The sequence below is a fragment of the Schistocerca americana genome, chromosome 2 (genome assembly GCF_021461395.2).
Source record: "Schistocerca americana isolate TAMUIC-IGC-003095 chromosome 2, iqSchAmer2.1, whole genome shotgun sequence".
Classification (NCBI taxonomy): Eukaryota; Metazoa; Arthropoda; class Insecta; order Orthoptera; family Acrididae; genus Schistocerca; species Schistocerca americana.
Genome location: NC_060120.1, coordinates 250,002,414 through 250,023,395, shown reverse-complemented (window position 1 = coordinate 250,023,395; position 20,982 = coordinate 250,002,414). Strand labels below are relative to the sequence as shown.

The window sequence follows — 20,982 nt, the reverse complement described above, 5'->3', positions numbered from 1 at the left end:
TAAAGAAAATCCAAGACATATTCATAGGTTTTTTCGACGTGGAAAAAGCGTTGGACTGTGTAAAATAGTGCAAGATATTCTAAATTCTGAGAAAACTAGGGGTATGCTTTAGGGAGGACGGGTAATATACAATATGTACAAGAGCCAAGAGGGAATAATAAGAGTGGACGACCAAGAACGAAGTGCTCGGATTAAAAAGGGTGTAAGACCCTATAGGTCAATCTGCACATCGAAGAAGCAATGATGGAAATAAAAGAAAGGTTTAGGAGTGGGATTAAAATTGAAGGTGAACTTTAGGATGTCAATGACACGATTTGCTGATGGCATTGCTATCCTGAGTGAAAGTGAAGAAGAACTGCATGATCTGCTGAATGGAATTAACAGTCTAATGACTAAAATATCGCTTGAGAGTAAATCGAAGAAAGACGAAAGTAATGAGAAGTAGCAGAAATGAGAACAGCGAGTAACTTAACACTAGGATTGGTGTCACGAAGTAGATGAAGTTAAGTAATTTTGCTACCTAGGCAACAAAATAACCCATGACAAAGCAAGAAGGACGTAAAAAAGCAGACTAGCAGTGGAAAAAAGGGATTCCAGGCCAAGAGAAGTCCACTAGTATCAAACATAGGACTTAATTAGAGGAAGAAATTTCCGAAAATGTACTTTTGAAGCATAGTGAAACATGGACTGTGGGAAAACCAGAACAGAAGAATATTGAAAATTAGGTGGACTGGTGAGGTAAGGAACGAGGAGGTTCTGCGCAGAATCTGAGAGGAAAGGAATATGTGGAAAACACTGACGAGGAGATGGGAGGGGATGATAGGACACCTGTTAAGTCATCAGGGAATTACTTCCATGATACTAGAAGGAGCTGTAGAGGGCAAGAACCGCAGAGGAAGACAGAGATTGGAATACATCCAGAAAATAATTGAGGACGTAGGTTACAATTACAACTCTGAGGTGAAGAGCTTGGCACAGGAGAGGAATTCGTGGCGGGCCACATCAAACCAGGCAGAAGACTGATGACTCAAAAATAAAAACAGAAATGTGTCTTCTGATTTGTTCCCGTCATCGGAAGATGTTTGTGAGTAGAAGAGTTCATAGCAGTCATTGATGGGTGTTTCGTAAACCTTGGAGAAACCAACTTCAGAGATGGAATCATCTGACTGGAGAAACGTAGGACAAAGTTCATTGACCAAAACGAGGAACGTGTGCGAAGATTGTCATATCTAAAAATTATTTCAGTGGCAGGCGGAGTTCTTCCTTGTGAGGGTCTTATTATCCAGAAGGCCAGCTGTCATACCTTTTCTCTGTGCAGACACACATCTTTCCTTCCCTTCACGGAGACTACAGGACACGGTAAACCACTTCTGCATGTCTGCATGGAGTGAGAGGTTCAGTTGCTAAGCTGGGGCGGGCTACCTTTGCGTTGCCGTCAGGACTAAGTTCGCGGTCCCACGAGGTGATAGTTGTTTCGCAGCTCACGTCCGATGTGCCGCATCGGGCAGGCGCCGATCGTAACCTCAGCGCTCTGATATATCTGGCCTGCCATTCACCGCCTGCGTTTGACGTCACGCATCTGTGGCGGCGCATACCTGGCGACACGCACGTGGCGCTCAAAGGCAGACCGCAGCCTTGCAGCTGCCTCTGTTGCCTTCCTCATGAGGTTCCGGCGACAACATACCTGTCCAACTTTCTTATTTACCACATCTGTTCATGTCTCTGCAGGTACTGTTGTTAATAATGTAATCTCACGCGACGTCAAGAATGAAACACATCTTTTCCATTCTCCCTGACGTAGTGCCGCCTCCTTCAGAAGAGTCACACCTGACGGAATAATTCCTCAGGCGCGTCTCCTAGAGCACATTATGAGATTAAAATTACGATGTTCTTGGGGGAAATTCATAACTGAATACATACCCTGCAAAAACTGTGAAGCGATTGGCAAAAAGTACTGACCGTTGTACCATGTTAGAGTTTTCTGTCACCGAGCGAGGTGGCGCAGTGGTTAGCACACTGGACTCGCATTCGGGAGGACGACGGTTCAATCACGCGTCCGGCCATCCTGAGTTAGGTTTTCCGTGATTTCCCTAAATCGCTTCAGACAAATGCCGGGATGGTTTCTTTGACAGGGCACGGCCGACTTCCTTCCCCATCCTTCCCTAATCCAATGACACCGATGACCTCGCTGTTTGGTCTCTTCCCCAAAATGAGTCCAGCCCTATCGTTCCTATCACGTGTGCGTGCATTAAGTAGACTAATCTTTGAATGTAAGATATTATAGCTTGTTATGCCGCTTTGTGTTTCTCTTTGCAATCAATGTTTCGACCATTCTGCTATATATATATTTTCTCTTAGTACCAAATTGAGGAGCAGGTCTCCACGATCATGGAACTAGTCAGTCCATAAAATCATAACAAAGGAGAAATAATAGACAAAATAAGACGTATAGCAATCCTAAACAGACGATAAGCCATAGGTTCAAATAAACATAATCAACAACGTAACACAGCCGTTAGCTTAATTTTTTTTTTAAATTTTCCCGGTGTTCCTCGACAGCATTGAAAAAGTGAGCCACGAGGAAACTCTTCAGTTGAAACTTGAAAGTGTGTGGATTACTACTAAGAATTTTGAATTCTTGTGGCAGCTTACTGAAAATGGACGCAGGGGAAAACTGCACGCATTTCTGCACAAGAGTGAACGAGAAGCGTTCCAAGTGGAGACTGAGATTCTGCCTAGTATTAATTGAATTAGAGCTACTAACTCCTGGGAACAAGCTGATACTGTTAACAGCAAACGACATTATAAAGAAAATATGTGAAACTTCCTGACAGGTTAAAACTGTGTGCCGGACCGAGACTCGAACTCGGGACCTTTGTCTTTCGCGGGCATGTGCTCTACCTTTTTTTTTTTTTTTTTTTTTTTTTTTTTTTTCATTTTGTTCGTTGTTGATCGTTGTGTTTGGTGTTTGCGTACGTCACATGACAATGACATCCCTTCAAGTTCGTTGTTGATCCTTTCACTCATTTTTTTTATTACAGAGGCCAACCAGCTATCTGACCGAACACGCTCAGCTACTGTGCCGGCACCATCTGAGCTACCCAAGCACGACTCACGCTCCGTCAAAATGGTTCAAATGGCTCTGAGTACTATGGGACTTAACATCTGTGGTCATCAGTCCCCTAGAACTTAGAACTACTTAAACCTAACTAACCTAATGACATCACACACATCCATGCCCGAGGCAGGATTCGAACCTGCGACCGTAGCAGTCGCGCGGTTCCGGACTGCGCGCCTAGAACCACTAGACCGCCGCGGCCGGCAGTCACGCTCCGTCTTCACAGCTTCAATTCTGCCAGTACCTTGTCTCCTACCTCGAGTTCGAGTCTCGGTCCGGCACACAGTTTTAATCTGTCAGGAAGTTTCATATCAGCGCACACTCCGCTGCAGAGTGAAAATCTCATTCAAGAAAATATGTGTTGAGAGGCCGATGTAGAATTCCCAGACTACTGAACAAGGGTCGACAAGAGGTTCGCGCATAAACAGCAATACTGCTCGAACCACCCGTTTCTGAGTCAAAAATATCGTTTTTGAGTGGGGAGAGTTACCCCAAAATATAATACCATATGTCATAAGCGCAAGAAAATAAGCAGATTACTTTTCGTACTGAACTATCGCTTATTTTAGATACTGTTCTAATGGTAAATAAAACAGCAACAGCATTTAGTTTTTGAACAATATCTTGAACATACTGTTTTCCACAACAGCTTACTATCTATCGGAACGCCTAGTTTGAACTATTCAGTCTCATACTAATCATACACCCCTTGTGTTTAATTATAATGTCAGTTTTTGTTGAATTGTGTGTTAGAAACGGTAAAAACTGATTCTCACTGTGATTCAGCATCAATTTATTTTCTACGAGCTATGAACTTACGTCCTGAACTACATTATTTCTGCTGCATGTCCTTAAAGAAACAGGTGAACCAATTATGAGCTACTCCCCGTATTCTATAATGGTCCAACTTCTGCAGTAATATTTTGTGATCAGCACAGTCAGACGCCTTAGTTAAATCGAAGAAGACGCCTAGCGTTCGCATCCTTTCATTTAATCCGTCCAGATTCTCACAGAATAAAGAGAACATACCATTTTCAGTTGTTAAACCACTTGTAAAACCAAACTGAAAATCTGACAGGAAATTGTGTGAACTGAAATGATCAATTATCCATGGATGTGCAGCCTTCCAATAACTTTACAAACACCGTTAGCATAGAAGTAAGTCTAGAATTGTCTGAAGTACCACTTTCTCTTTTTTTATAAAGTGGTATCACTACTGAGTGTTTTAATCGCTCAGGAAACTGAGCATTGCGGAGGGAAAAATTACAAATGTTGCTAAGTACTGGGATGACATATGCAGAACAGTACTTAAATATTCTGCTAGATACCCTGTCATATACGTGAGAGTCCTTCGTCTTTAGTGATTTAATTATTGACTCAATCTCCCCCTTGTCAGCATCATGTAAGAGTATTTCAGATAACGGTCTTGGAAAGCTGTTTTCTGATAGATCTTCTTCAGGATTTTCTGGTGTTCCCAGTTAGCTGACCACTGTCAGAAGATCACTGTATCTCTCGATTCCCGTGCTGGAGACTTCTTAAGGATCTCCTGGTGTTCCCGCGTATAATTTGCAGTGGCGCTTCCAAGCGCTTATTCGGTACGAGTGGAGTTATTGAATGAAATTTTTCTGACTGGTACTTGTGAGTCATCGTCATCGAATACATGGCGAAACAGGCATACCAAGAGAGGAGGAATAATTGTGAAAGAAAATATTGTCTTCCCCAGAGGTGTCTTCTTGGTCGTTGTTGGTACTCCACGCGCAACCATGGTTGTATATTTATTTTCTTGATGGCGGGTACCACGAAGCTGGAAGCCATATCAGTCTTCTGTATTGAAACTCCATTCCTCCGCAGAAATATCAACCGCATCTTGAACTTACTTTCTATAATTGTTGCTTTGCCTTGCTAGGACTGGTACGTTGATGAAGTCTCTTGATATTTCACTATCACAGATTTCACACTCTGTTTAAATGCGTGTATCGTTTGTGCTCTTTATTCCGTTCTTTTATTGTCCTCATGTCTTGCTCTACCTGTTTCACTACCGTTAACGATGACTCATCAATAGTAGACGCACAAAATTCACCGGATAATTCCACTTCAAATTATACGGGGGAGAACTCACTTTTACTATAAGTGAACGCGACGCTGCTCTTTGACAGTGTTCTACTAACCGGGAACACCAACATATCCTTAAGAAGTTTCCAGCAGAGGACTCGAATGTGGATTTTGTAAGAAGAAAGTGAAGATGAACATGAAGTGTTCTAACAACCGAGAAGATTTTACCTTCAGTGGCAACTGCCACAGAAGTCTGGAAACTAACATAGTCTAATTTTACATGTGAAGTAATGAATAACACCTTGAGCTTATAACTTGGCTACACTCTTTGGTAATAAGTGATTTTTATGACCCGTGTATCTAATGTTCCTCGTATCTCATGATCCTTGTTCAATAGGAAAGGCACTGATTCCGAATAATGGTAACCGAAAGAACCCTTGTTATAAAATGATCGCTGTCGCACAGATACTTATCATGGGCAACGGAGATTAAAAAGAAATTGTGTGTGGAAATAAATAATTCACTGTAGCTAGATATAATTTGAAACAACTGATTGAAATAGCGTGTAATTTGAATTCTAGATTAATAATGTACGATCACCAGTTCAAAAGTGAGGAAAAAGTAAAAAGTAGAAACGCATATGAATTACTTGCAATTAACGAACTATAGTACGGTGTGTACCGAATAACGTCGCTCACTATAACGCTGTCTCTAGTCACGTTTTGTCAACCAAATACCAGCTACAGATCACTGTTCCTTAATAAGTGTTACCTTACAAAAGTTCGCTCTGAATTCATTAACTAAGAACAAGCACCTTTGCAATTTCGATGTAAATTCAAAAACACGTGAAAAATTTGCAAACATTCAACAAAAATCATAAATCGCTTTAAATTAAATAGCATATGCGTTTTTCAATTTTTTGAAATTACTTTTACTTTGTTCTGTCTTCACTTAATTACCGTTTGGATACAGAGAAGCATACAACTAGGGGTATATTTAGCTGGGACCTCGTCGGTACATTCTGAGATGGGGTTGTAGAAATGAAGTCAGAAATTTACATAATACAAGTACTTTTTATTTAGATCACAATTACATGGAACTTGTTGCGGCAGAAGTACAGGGCTATTACAAATGATTGAAGCGATTTCATAAATTCACTGTAGCTCCATTCATTGACATATGGTCACGACACACTACAGATACGTAGAAAAACTCATAAAGTTTTGTTCGGCTGAAGCCGCACTTCAGGTTTCTGCCGCCAGAGCGCTCGAGAGCGCAGTGAGACAAAATGGCGACAGGAGCCGAAAAAGCGTATGTCGTGCTTGAAATGCACTCACATCAGTCAGTCATAACAGTGCAACGACACTTCAGGACGAAGTTCAACAAAGATCCACCAACTGCTAACTCCATTCGGCGATGGTATGCGCAGTTTAAAGCTTCTGGATGCCTCTGTAAGGGGAAATCAACGGGTCGGCCTGCAGTGAGCGAAGAAACGGTTGAACGCGTGCGGGCAAGTTTCACGCGTAGCCCGCGGAAGTCGACGAATAAAGCAAGCAGGGAGCTAAACGTACCACAGCCGACCGTTTGGAAAATCTTACGGAAAAGGCTAAAGCAGAAGCCTTACCGTTTACAATTGCTACAAGCCCTGACACCCGATGACAAAGTCAAACGCTTTGAATTTTCGGCGCGGTTGCAACAGCTCATGGAAGAGGATGCGTTCAGTGCGAAACTTGTTTTCAGTGATGAAGCAACATTTTTTCTTAATGGTGAAGTGAACAGACACAATGTGCGAATCTGGGCGGTAGAGAATCCTCACGCATTCGTGCAGCAAATTCGCAATTCACCAAAAGTGCTAAAAATCTCTTCAGATACAAATATTCCTGAAAACAATTATCGCCTGGGATCTTCACACCAATTTTTAGTCAGGTATATAATAGTCTTTTCAATGAACACCTAGTCTGGAGTTTCAGATAGCGTCATCGAATCAAAAACTTGATATTTATTAAAACAAATAGCCCATTTCTCCAAGTACTCAAATGCTATGTATAGAAGGCTATCGTCTCTTCCTCAAATTTCGAAATCTAATTATTTGTTGGTTAGGGTTCTCATTCTTTAGTTTGTTCAAATTCATTTTGATCTGCATGCCAATAAAATTGGCAGTCTTCCTTTCATTCAGACACCTTTGAATGTCGATTAGCATATTTCCTATTTCAATTCTCGAGACTTACTCTTCGCCAAGCTTTTTATGTTCTTTTTTTTGCAAACAGAACAAATTTTGACTGCAGAAACATGAAGTAAATTTCAGTGATTGGATTACTGAAAAAATCTGAAATTAATTTAGGTGACCTGTCTTCGGCGTCAAAAAATCGCTTTAATGGAATCCAGATCTTAAGAACTCTCTCAACTGCGGGCATTAACGACAGCCATCTTGTTTTTGAGTGCGATAGAATAGTCTGATGATTGAATCACCGTAAAGTGGAACTCTTTCAGCTTCTCCGTCCTTACCCTGTGTGTTGAAAAATAATTAAATATTTTCATGACGTTTATTTCTGTGTTGACAGTTAAGCCTCCAGCAGCGCTTGATGTAGTATTGTGGAGAATATGGGCAGGGCATCCAAAACACTACACATTTGTCCTAGTTCTTCTTTAATTTGGTGAAATATACTCCACTATCCGTGTCGATGACGCCGCCGGAAGTTGGTACTGGCGTTGTCTCCAAAAATAGCGGTTAATTTATCTGATGTCATTTGCGGTTGTCTTAAAGTGTCTAAACAAGACTTTGCAATTGTCTCCGATGTTTCGTTATCCAGCGAATCAAACTTCAACAGCTTATGTTGGATTCCGTCTCAGTAAAGTATTGAAGAACTAAAGGAAATATCTTTTCAGCCTTGTGGTTCGATGTGTAGGTGCCCTCACCGTAAAACGAAACTTCTTGGAATTGTTTCAGGCATTCGAATACGGAGTGTGGTGCGAGAATATTTTTAACAATATCTGTAGCTTTGGTCCTGGCTGTAGACTGCATTGTGGCGACTTTGGAGTTAGGATATAATGCGGCATTCAGTTTTATGGTAGAGTCACGAGAACGAAGTATTGATGATACTTGACGACTTTATAAGCTGTTGTTATTTCTGGAGCAGCAACGAGCAATTCTTCCTAGATATCTTCTTTAATCATGAATGCAGAATGGGACTTTAATGTCGACGTTACTGCGACTCTATTTGTATGATTCTTCGTGGAAATGAGATGCCTCACATCTGCTTTACCTCCCTGAGTTACTGAGATGAAACGGCTACAAATCTCACGCAATGCTTCCTGATCTGTACATCCTTTCTTGACAAAGGACCACTGTTCCTTGTAATCATCCAAAAAGCGACACTTTCTCTTTCCATCCTTAGGCATTTTTGTAAGCTACGATAAGTTTACTAGACGGGAAACGGTCGACAGTAACACTTCAGTCCTCGAAGTAGACATCAGTAAACACCTCACGCCCTATATACCTCCAGTAAATGCTTCAAACATTACTAACTTGCACCCGTTGTTCGTATTATGTTTGGAAAAAATTGTCTTATCAGATCACTATTCAAATTGAAACTGCCCGGTTCTTCTTCTTTTTTTTCCCCCTTTATAGTGATTTCATTCCCCTGCCCAATATGGGCAGGGGAGAGCTGTCAGCGGCACAATCCGCCACTCTTCAGCTGAGAGACACGACAGCTAATAAAAGAAGAAAATTATACATGTAAAGGCGATAAAAAGGGGGACATAAAAACAGAGGAAGGGGAGATAATGGAGGTAAAAATACACTGACATGGAAACGTTCATGGGGGCACAAGTAAAAAAATTCGACATAAAGTTAAAAAAACACAGTTGGCGATGTGTAGAGCACAAAAAGGCCACTGAAGTCACATGCTCAGGTTAAAAGTTGGCTGCAATATTAAAAACACTCCAGAACAAGACACTTTAAAACCACTTGGAGAGATGAACCACACACGACGAAGAATAAAACTGCCAGGAGTTTCCTGCCGAGGGAGAGGCCTGAGAGGATGGAAAAGGAGGGGAGAGAAAGGAGCAGCAGGGGATGGGGTGGGGTGAAAGGAGTAAGGGCGTCAGGGGGTGCACCAAGAGGCAGGAGACAGGTGGGGCAGGAGATGAGGAGGGAAGACAAGGCAGGAGGGAGTGCAGAGACACTGCAGGGGAGCACAGGAGAGGGAGGGGGCGTAGGAGGGGAAAAGCCGCTCAGGAGCAGGGAGGGGGATCCCCCTTCTTCCGTATGACTTTGCTTAAATAGTTCCATTGAGAAGTCTGGCATTTTCTCGAATGATGGCGCTAGATCTAGAAGGTGCTCGCATCGTCGATATAGGATACTAACATGCAACACCATCTGCGACGACATTGTCAACATAAACTTGTTGACATGAATAAAACTAACTATGGCTGCATTTTCATGTTCAGCTAACAGTTGGCGTTATTTCAGTACTTGAGCCAAGCTTTTAACGGTATTTAGCAAAATCAGGATGTCGGGACAAGAAGGTTCATAACGATGAAGGCCCCGTTATACCGGGCCTGATGGCAACCCTGACTACAGTCCACACAGAACTTTAATTACTACTGCATCTAGTTTCACGAACCACTTATTTAAGATAACTGCAAATGTAATAAAATTACCCTACATTGAATTAGCCTTATCTCTTTCGCTCATGGTTCTCTTGGTAACAGTGATGAAGGGATAGGAGCTAGCTGATGGTTACTGAATTAGGATAATCAGTAGCACTCAGAATGTTTACAGTTCAACTAAAAAAAAGCACTATTATGTTCAAAGAGCTAAAACTACTACGCTGACAAGCCTGTACATAAGTTCGCAGATGAGTGGCTTGATCTTACTTTGTGGCGAGCTGTAGGTGGTGCGACGTAATGCATTTTTTAACGATCGTTTATGGCAACAGGCTCTTCTTTGACAACGAGCAACTTTTAATAATTTTGGCCACACCGTACTCTTGTTCAATTGTGCTTATATGCTTTGTACTGCTCCCAAATATGTGGTCGCTCGCCCATTCACAAGGCCCTGCTGTGCTTCAAACACCATTCCAGAACACTCTCCGTTTAGCACCGTCACTTTGCGTCCATACTTCATCACAGAAGACTGGCGACTCTCTCTCTCTCTCTCTCTCTCTCTCTCTCTCTCTCTCTCTCTGTTACTGGCTCTGTGCTTGCTCGCGTCCAACAATATTATTGTCTGCTTTGAAATAGATGCTTTGGATACTATACAGTACGAACTCCCCTGACATTGCCAGCGTTTCCACTGCAAAGTTTTTACAATATTATTTTTCAATAGTTTTTTCGTAATTATGTTGCAGTTTTTAAGTAGTGAATACTAACAAAATTAATAAAGTACGTGTACAAGAAATTACTTTAAAATAAAATTTTCCTTTTTTAGATGCTAATGACAGTAACAAACAAACGGCTGACCAAGCTTCACCTTTTCCGAAATGCTCGGTCCCAATCGCCATGCCACAACAGTCTGCCATTTGAAAAGTCGCTTATGTCTGTGGATTTCCCCATTTTCCATCACTGGAATGATTCTCCTATTCACATCTGCTATGCTTTCATACTTTCCTTACCGCGTCACGTGGCCGCAATGTTACTAGGCGGCATTCTCTCTCTCGGTGGGCTGTGACCGTCATGTATTGGCTCATGATTACTTAGTAGGTCTACAACTTTGCTTCCGCCGTTTTTTCTCGAAGTTCAGGACTTTATTGGGAAAGCTTACCAAAAAAAAAATTATGGTTCGTAGTATTGCCCAACGCTGGCCACTACATTCTCCCATCTTTCGGATAGCATACGAATCCCGTGGCGGAAGAACTGGGAGTCTTTTGTGGGGATTTATGAATCGGTTCAATTTTGCACTTGTTCATACGATCGGAAGTACTGGTCATTTCAACGTTTCCATGTATATTTTGACGGGTTTTGCGACATGAGGTCGAGGACTGACCTGCTGTAAAATTGCCTTCACGTGTCTATCGCTGTATTGTGGCCGTTTGTGTTTCAGAGCTGGGCTCGAACGTATCAATTGCTTTCCATAATGATGTCCTGTGACTGTCTTCGTCTGTTTCAGTAGCTACGAAAACGTTCTGTCTTCCACCGCCATGCCGGTCTTAGACATCAAAATCACCGTTCTGAAGGCGTTGAAAACATTCTCTGCACGGTCTTTCACTAATAGTTCCCTCATCACTGATCTTTCCTGACATTTTAAGAGCCATAGCCGCAGAATTCTTCATGCTAAAGCAGAAAATTAAAACTTCTTGCAAATGGCGAGAAATGGGTACGTAAGTTGACGTACTTAATCGAGAATAACCTAATGATGCAATCACAAATGGACTAATATTTTTATGGCACTATGTTTACAGATATCTAAGCTTATTTTATTACACCTATGACCAACCATCCGAACCCCACTTGCCGCTACTGCCGTCTATTGCAAAACGGCTATGTTCACCAGCTGAAGCTTTTTCCCTTGTGTATGCTTGTAGGACTGATCTTCAGCGAGCATTGAGTGCTCTAATACGGTAATACCTCGCCCTTTCTTGGCGCTGATGTGTCGCCTTCTCGGCAGGTGTTCGAGCCGTTCGGAGTTCCAGAGACGTACGACTTCCTGTCGCAGTCCGGATGCCCCGAGGATACCATGGAGGAGGTGGACCAGCGCGTCTTCAAGGTCGACCTGGAGAGGCGGCCGCTGCCAGAAGTCGTCGCGCGGGCTAAGGAGCTGCACTTGCCCATCGTCTTCGAGTAAGTAAGGGACGCACAGTTTTGAACCTAGGATACTTGTACTGATTTTCTGTATTCAAAATAACTCAAGAAATTCAAAGAGGCGTGGTTCACCGCGGTAGAAAAAGTGCTAGACACGTGGATAGGGTATGTTCCTGTAGGAAATGCTACAACAAGCCACAAGTTTTTTTTTTTAATGATTTAAGTCCATATGAGAAAAAGTACCGCCACAGCTGTAGCTTGAGAATGTCTTTATTGTATCACAAGACTAGTTTCGGCGACACATTACCACCATCCTCAGGCCCTGTCTACCAAAGAACAATTACACAAATCCAATATTTGAAAACTAAACAATTATAAAACAATTAACACATGTTTATTTAGCGTATGGCTAATACAGGCATATCATAAAATTAAATTACCTATACATATGTACAGTCTTGCTCAAAAGTATCCGAACGACCTGAATTGCATGTCGCCTGATTCGAATGCAACCCACATAACGCAGCTGTCTAGCAGGCCCTCTAATCGCCCCTCGATACAGTCGTTTGACTATTGAAAATGGTTCCAACAAGTCACCACTAAAAAACACTGCTCTGTATTGCAATAACTCAAGATGTCGAGTAATACCAAGGTACTACAAATATCCGTAACCTCTTATCACAGATAAGACGGCCCTTAAGACTTGTAAGCTCATATTTATTACAATAAATGACATACCTGAAATGTTACCACTCTCATTATTACGTCAGATAGGTAATTCACGTAGTAAGTTCGTCGTATTCATGATTTCCTCTGGAAAGTAACATACTGTACTTATTATTTAACACAAAATAGCATTAAAAATTTAAGTTACTCACAAGCAGCTAGTTGAGAATATGTATGAACTTCAAATCACACGACGAACCGTCTCGTTCTGCATATGGATTCAAACCCAGGTCATGCAGACTAAGCAAAGATTTCGTAACTGACGGAAACTAACAGTCATTCCTGACTAGGCATACAGAGAGTGATATACCTCGATTTTAGACAGTATCAGTTAGCAAATATCGACTTTAAATTATATAACGTAAACATTTTTAACGGAAGCGAATTCCTACCCAGCATCTATGTCCTTGTTAACGAACTACGAGAGATGTTAAATATTGCTTCTGCACAAGTAACTTATTTGAAGTGCCGTGAGGTAAAGCTTTGTGTTGGACAGAGATTCGAACCCAGAACCTAACTGGGTTGTCATCGAAGCACAATCGACTGTGACATATCGGATTTTCTCGGCAGTAGCTAGATGTTTTAACTGAAATGACGAGACGAAACATAAATTTTTTCTTTCCCAGGTCTCCAACCTGGCAGCCATCACTGTTATATTCTAGAGAAAACGAACTTTAAAAATGGGTTTGTTGCACCAGCAGCGACTAGTGAGCATGTTTGAACTAGAAATAATATGATGAAGAGTTCAGTGATGAGTGGGAATCGAACCCCACACATATCGTTGTTGACTGCACACAAAGAGACGTCAGGTACCGAATTTTTCTCCACCAGCAGCTCGGAATAACATCCTTGAACTTACAGCGATCTCCCAAACAGTTATGTGTGTCACTGGGACTCAAAAACGTCAGACATCGTTAGTGTTGAGAATGAATAAAAATACATTAAAAATCAAAATTATTATCCACTAGCATATAGGTGTTCTCATGCTAGAGCTAGAAAACACGTAATGAAAGTTTTAGTGCCGGGCCAGGATTCGAAGCCATTCACGTGCAATATGTGGAGATATTGAGGAATCTGCAGTTTCCGAGCAAACAACAAATTGTAGTCAAACTGTATTGTCACGAAGGGATCAAATGCCGTGTTAAGGGCGGTCTCAGTTGCATTCCCAGTTCAGAACCAATTTTATCGACATACAGAAGCTCAAATAAAAGATGGAATAAGTGTCCTGTGGCGCTACATAGCGTTTGTTTCGTCACTAGAAATAAATAACTAGTGTAAGAAAGGTTACTTGTGATAGAGATCCCACATTTCGCCACTCCTCACTTTATTATGGTTCAACCTAACGTCTGCTTGGTAGAGAAGGAATATCATGTTTAACGTGAATGTCAGATCTCAATGCCACTATACCTTTTTCACTTGGGGTAGCCAGAAGAGAACAGAATCTGTCTCCCCTTATCAAAAATCATCGGCAGAAGTTGGAATCGAACCCAGACCATAAGTATATGAAGCTATCATCAACCCAGAGACCACCAAATTCTCTTCTCTATCACTCATTTTTCTATCATAACAATGTTGCGCCACACTGGATGAGAATTCTGACACACAGGCTCCCTGTAGTGGTTTGCAGCATGTTCAGTACATTCATTTACTTGGTTGACCGAATCGCCATGAACTAGCTGCCTCAGCTACCCAGTGCATACATTCGACTCTATTTTGTAATCACCGAAATAAAATCACGTAACTGACACCTACACAGAACTGCCAATAGTGTAGGATGCAGAAATTGAAATAGGAAGTCTGATTCACGTTTCTGTAACTGGGTTTAGGGACTGGAGCGTAGTTACTGATAATACTCAGAAGTGACTGCAAACTAAGCTTCAAAACTCAGTAACTCTCATTGTTGTTTTTATATTTCTTTCGTAAATGTACTCAAAACTATGAATCTCATTGACGAACGTTTTCGTGCCTCGCCGATAATCGAGCACAACTAACAAACAAAAATAAAAAAGAATGTGTGTGTGTGTGTGTGTGTGTCTCTCTCTCTGTGTATGTGTGTGTGTGTGTGTGTGTGTGTGTGTGTGAGAGAGAGAGAGAGAGAGAGAGAGAGAGACGAGAGATAGAGACAGTGAGGGAGAGAGATAAAAATAAAAAAGAATAAGAGAGAGAGAGTAAAAAATTGTTGCAAAGAAACTGAATCATGGTATGTAAAGAAATCTTTCATTCAAATGACACGTTCCACATCATTACGGAATGTCGTATTCATGATCTATGGAACAAGTATTAATCTAATCTAATCTAATCATATAATATTGCTGACTAGTCTTGAAGAAGCACGAATTACAGAATTTTTCGCCAATATCTGTAACCAAAACTAAACTTGAAAATAAAAGACGCCTATTTTTGTAATAATCTGGGACTCTTATAAAGACCCTTTCGTCCCTGTTAACTAACCACGAAAGATGTGTGATATACCTCCATTCAGAAGGAACAATGTGTTCATGCATTTAACGATGAAGCACATGATGCGAATTTCTGTGACGGAGATACGGACCCAACACGAAATTGGATTGTTAACTAAGTAAAACCAAATGATACGTATCGGTTTTTCCTACCAGCTGCTAGATGTTTGAATCTAAAATAATGATACAAATTTTTGTGCCTGAGTGGCAATCGAATCGCACACGTTCCGTCCTTCTTTATCATCCACGAAAAAAGCTTAAGTAACACTTGCTTACTCACTAACAGTAAGATGTGTGCGTGTTTGACCAGAAATAACGACACCTATTGCGATTGTTGGCAACACATGAACAGACATTAAAAATGCACGTTAATTCCACTAGCAGACTGGTGTGCACGTGATAGGGCTTGAAATGAAATTATGAATATTTTTGTACTGTATCAGGATTCGGACCCACATACTTACCTTTGGAGGAGACCTAGAGAGGACTGCAGTCTTGGGATAAGCAACGAAATGATTGAATTATACTGTTCCGAAAGATTTAGATCCTCGAAAAAGGAGATACGAATTCGAATCACAGTCCAGTACCAAATTATTCAACTTGTAGTTCAATCAAGTACAAGAAAAATAAGAACCCTGTTCCTTAGAATGGTTATCGGTTCATCAAATAAAATGAAATTTTCTAATGTAAGTAAGTTTCTGTTTACCATGACCTCCGCCTATGTCATTTCCCAACGTAAACCGGCTCTGCCCAGTTGGTAATGAAGCAATGTGATGTTTAATGCAGATTCTGGATTATAACGTCTTTCTCTTGAGGTTACCAGAAGTAAAGTAAATCTGTTTGTGCTCTTAAAATTACATGCCTGAACCCTGCATTGCACCTGTGAAACGTTCGTTCCACCAGACCATTGTGGCCACGTTTCCCAGCCTCAGGAGTATGCTGTAACGGATGACGTTAGTTGTGCTCGATTATCGGCCAGGCACGAAAACGTTCGTCAATGAGATTCATAGTTTTGAGTACACTTACGAAAGAAATATAAAAACAACAATGAGAGTTACTGAGTTTTGAAGCTTAGTTTGCAGTCACTTCTGAGTATTATCAGTAACTACGCTCCAGTCCCTAAACCCAGTTACAGAAACGTGAATCAGACTTCCTATTTCAATTTCTGCATTCTACACTATTGGCAGTTCTGTGTCGGTGTCAGTTACGTGATTTTATTTCGGTGATTACAAAATAGAGTCGAATGTATGCACTGGGTAGCTGAGGCAGCTAGTTCATGGCGATTCGGTCAACCAAGTAAATGAATGTACTGAACATGCTGCAAACCACTACAGGGAGCCTGTGTGTCAGAATTCTCATCCAGTGTGGCGCAACATTGTTATGATAGAAAAATGAGTGATAGAGAAGAGAATTTGGTGGTCTCTTGGGTTGATGATAGCTTCATATACTTATGGTCTGGGTTCGATTCCAACTTCTGCCGATGATTTTTGATAAGGGGAGACAGATTCTGTTCTCTTCTGGCTACCCCAAGTGAAGAAGGTATAGTGGCATTGAGGTCTGACATTCACGTTAAACATGATATTCCTTCTCTGCCAAGTAGACGTTAGGTTGAACCACAATAAAGTGAGGAGTGGCGAAATGTGGGAACTCTATCACCAGTAACCTTTCTTATACTAGTTATTTATTTCTAGTAACGAAACAAACGCTATGTAGCGCCACAGGACACTTAATCCATCTTTTATTTGAACTTCTGTATGTCGATAAAATTGGTTCTGAACTGGGAATGCAGCTCAGACCTCCCTTAACACGGAATTTGATCCCTTCGTGACAATACAGGTCGACTGCAATTTGTTGTTTGTTCGGAAGCTGCAGATTCCTCAATATCTCCACATATTGCACGTGAATGGCTTCGAATCCTGACCCGGCACTAAAGCTTTCATAATGTATTTTCAAGCTCTAGCATGAGATCACCTATCTGCTGGTGGATAATAATTTTGATTTTTAATGTATTTTTATTCGTTCTCAACACTAATGAAAACTGACGTTTTTGAGTCCCAGTGACACCTAGAACTGTTTGCGAGATCGCTGTAAGTTCAAGGATGTTATTCCGAGCTGCTGGTGGAGAAAAATTTGGAACCTGACGTCTCTTTGTGTGCAGTCAACAACGATATGTGTGGGGTTCGATTCCCACTCATCACTGAACTCTTCATCATATTATTTCTAGTTCAAACATGCTCACATGTCGCTGCTGGTGTAACAAACCCATTTTTAAAGTTCGTTTTCTCTAGAATATAACAGTGATGGGTGCCAGGTTGGAGTCCTGGGAAAGAAAAAATTTATGTTTCGTCTCGTCATTTCAGTTAAAACATCTAGCTACTGCCGAGAAAATCCGATATGTCACAGTCGATTGTGCTTCGATGACAATCCAGTTAGGTTCTGTGTTCGAATCCCTGTCCAACACAAAGCTTTACCTCACGGCATTTCAAATAAGTTACTTGTGCAGAAGCAATATTTAACATCTCTCGTAGTTCGTTAACAAGGACAATAGAGTGGGTAGGAATTCGTGTCCGTTAAAAATGTTTACTTTATGTAATTTAAAGTTGATATTTGCTAACTGATACTGTCTAAAATCGAGGTATATGGTTCAAATGGCTCTGAGCACTATGGGACTCAACTGCTGAGGTCATTAGTCCCCTAGAACTTAAACTAGTTAAACCTAACTAACCTAAGGACATCACAAACATCCATGCCCGAGGCAGGATTCGAACCTGCGACCGTAGCGGTCTTGCGGTTCCAGACTGCAGCGCCTTTAACCGCACGGCCACTTCGGCCGGCAAAATCGAGGTATATCACTCTCTGTATGCCTAGTACGGAATGACTGTTAGTTTCCGTCAGTTACGAAGTTGGTTCAGATGGCTCTGAGCACCATGGGACTTAACATCTGAGGTCATCAGTCCCCTACAACTGAGAACTACTTAAACCTAACTAACCTATGGACATCACACACATCAATGCCCGAGGCAGGATTCGAACCTGCGACCGTAGTGGTCGCGCGGCTCAGAGCTACAAAGTCTTTCTTAGTCTGCATGACCTGGGTTTGAATCCATATGCAGAATGAGACGGTTCGTCGTGTCATTTGAAGTTCATACATATTCTCAACTAGCTGCTTGTGAATAACTCAAATTTTTAATGTCATTTTGTGTTGAATAATAAGTACGGTATGTTACTTTCCAGAGGAAATCATGAATACGACGAACTTGCTACGTGAATTACCTATCTGGCGTAATAGTGAGAGTGGTCACATTTCAGGTATGTCATTTATTGTAATAAATGTGAGCTTACAAGCCTTATGGACCGTCTTATCTGTGATAAGATGTTCTCTGATATTTGTAGTACCTTGGTATTACTATACATCTTGAGTTATTGCGATACAGAGCAGTGTTTTCTAGTGGTGACTTGTTGGAACCATTTTCAATAGTCAAACGACTGTCCCGAGGGGCGATTAGAGGACCTGATAGATAGCTTCGCTATGTGGGTTGCATTCGAATCAGGCGAAATGCAATTCAGGTCGTTCGGATACTTTTGAGCACGACTGTACATATTGACACACAAGAAACTTAAGTTTGTGTTTACAACTGAATGTCCAGTCCTTCAATCCGGCGCACTGCATCTGGAGTTGCTAGCAGGAAGTCCTCTTCAGCACCGTTATAGGCTCGAATCCTGCATTCACTGACAATGTGGTGAACAGTATGGTGTGGAGCCCCGCAGTCACTGGCAGGATTAGGCACCTTCTTCCACTTAAAGAGAGCATCCCTGCATCGGCCATGGCCGGTACAGATTCTTTTGAGAGTAGTCCAGGTCTTGCGTGGTAGGTCGAATCCACTTGGAAGTTTAGCACCTGAGAAGATGTTATGCAGGCGCACATCTGTCACTGCTTCCCACCGACCTTTCCATTCTTCGAAAGGTTTGAAATCCTTAGCAACCATGTCAGCGGCATCGCACAGTGTTGGATGGCGTGATTTCAGTCTCTTGTGAATTAAAAGTGACAGGTTGCTATGCACGGGTAGGTTAGAATTCCTGGTGATCTTGTGGAATTCTCTCTCATCTGCGTAGATCAGGAGGCATTATACCTGTTAATAGTGGAAGCCAATAAACTGGAGTAGATCTGATTGCGCCAGACATTATGTACATTGTCGAATTCAGATGGGTGTTAACAAGCCTTGTATGATGACTGTTCGTCCAAACAGGTGCACAATACTCAGCACTTGAGTACACCAAGCCCAGAGCTGAAGATCGCAGGGTGGTTGCTGAAGATCCCCAGGTAGTTCCGCATAGCTTATGGAGGATGTTGTTTCGAGTCCTTAACTTTTGATCTAAGTTAAGAAGGTGGTGTTTGAAGCATAGTATACGGTCCAGATTGAACACATAAAAATTATGGTACTCTAATGTATTAGTTTAAGTAACCTTAGATAATATTCTCCGAAGTACCAATACAGCACATATGTCAATACCTTCATTTTTTCCTGCTCTATCGCCAAACAATGGACATCTAAAAAGGCAACTTCCGCCCCTTTGAAACCAAATAATTAAAATAGCACGATGTACCACGGTATAAATTTAACAAAGGGTCCCAAATATCAGAATGATCCAGCTACAAATCTTCATTACTGTGTAAAGACGATGCCAAAGATGTATACGTGATGTAAGAACCTAACAGTAAAAGCGAAACCTACCTGGTACAAGCTAACCACAGATCCACTGCAACTATACATCAACAACACAGTTTTGTGACAACCTATCTCCAAGAACTGAAGGCGTCCTCGTCTCAAAATCCTTGATAACTATGTACCCTTAAATAATCACATACACCAGGCCTCAAATATTATGTTTATGCCCTTGTGTGATAAACACAAACACCTGTCCGCAGGAAACTAAACTAAAATACCCACATCAAACAGTATATTCCTCCATAATAAAACCTTCCTAGGAATGAAAACCTAGGAACTCGAAAACACATTTAAATATCTATAATGTATCTGCTACAACTTCAATGTTGGGCACAGATGCCTAAGACGATCTGGTGCCCTCTGATATCTAGTCATGCACAATACTTAAATATGTAGGCCAGTATACCGTCAGATAAGGTGTAATAACAATAAAAACGGTGATACATTATTGTTGTTAAATTTATACTGTGGTATACTGTGTTGTTTTAATGATATGGTTTGGACGGAGGAAAAGTTTCCTATTTAGATGTTCATTGTTTTTACCTATGACGACAGCCATGTGTTTTTTGACTGTGATTCAGGTTTATTCTTTCTTTGTGTTTTATACGCTTATACATTCCTAGACTGGAGCAGGAAAAACTGAAGGTATTGACATATGTGCTCCATTGGTACTTCGTAGAATATTACCTAGGGTTACTTCAACTAATACATTAGAGTACGATAATTTTTATGCGTTCGTTGTTTTAGAGTTGTTTGGTTTTCAAATACTGACATTGTGTAATTGTTCTTTGGTAACAAAACAAGGACTGAGGATGGCGGTAATGTGGCGACAAAACTAGTCGTGTGATAAAATAGAAACATTCTCAAGATGCAGCTGTGGTCGTACTTTTTCTCATATATATCGTCAGCTGAAGTCTCTCGTCCGTGCAATAAAATCAACATCCATAGATTTTAGTGTACCTTTATTAGCTTTGGGCCTGAATCCATCGTCAGACCGAAGAGCTGACTTCTTTGCAAGTTTTACATTTGTGTCCTAAAATATAACAAGGTTTTGGTGATTGCAAATTTTACGAAAGGTTCCACATTTGTGTCGTAAAATATAACAAATTTTTTATGATTACATAATTTTAAGCTTATATATTATGCTCTATGCATTGTA

The 20,982-nt window shown here is 41.1% G+C and overlaps 1 protein-coding gene across 1 annotated transcript in view; it reads left to right on the top strand.

Moving 5' to 3' along the window:
* Window positions 1-20,982, top strand: part of LOC124593685 (galactoside alpha-(1,2)-fucosyltransferase 2-like) — a 312,210-nt gene that overhangs the window by 163,826 nt on the left and 127,402 nt on the right. The window contains exon 3 of the mRNA XM_047131986.1: window positions 11,778-11,950. Coding sequence (XP_046987942.1) covers window positions 11,778-11,950 — 173 coding nt within the window. The remainder of the gene's footprint in view (window positions 1-11,777; window positions 11,951-20,982) is intronic.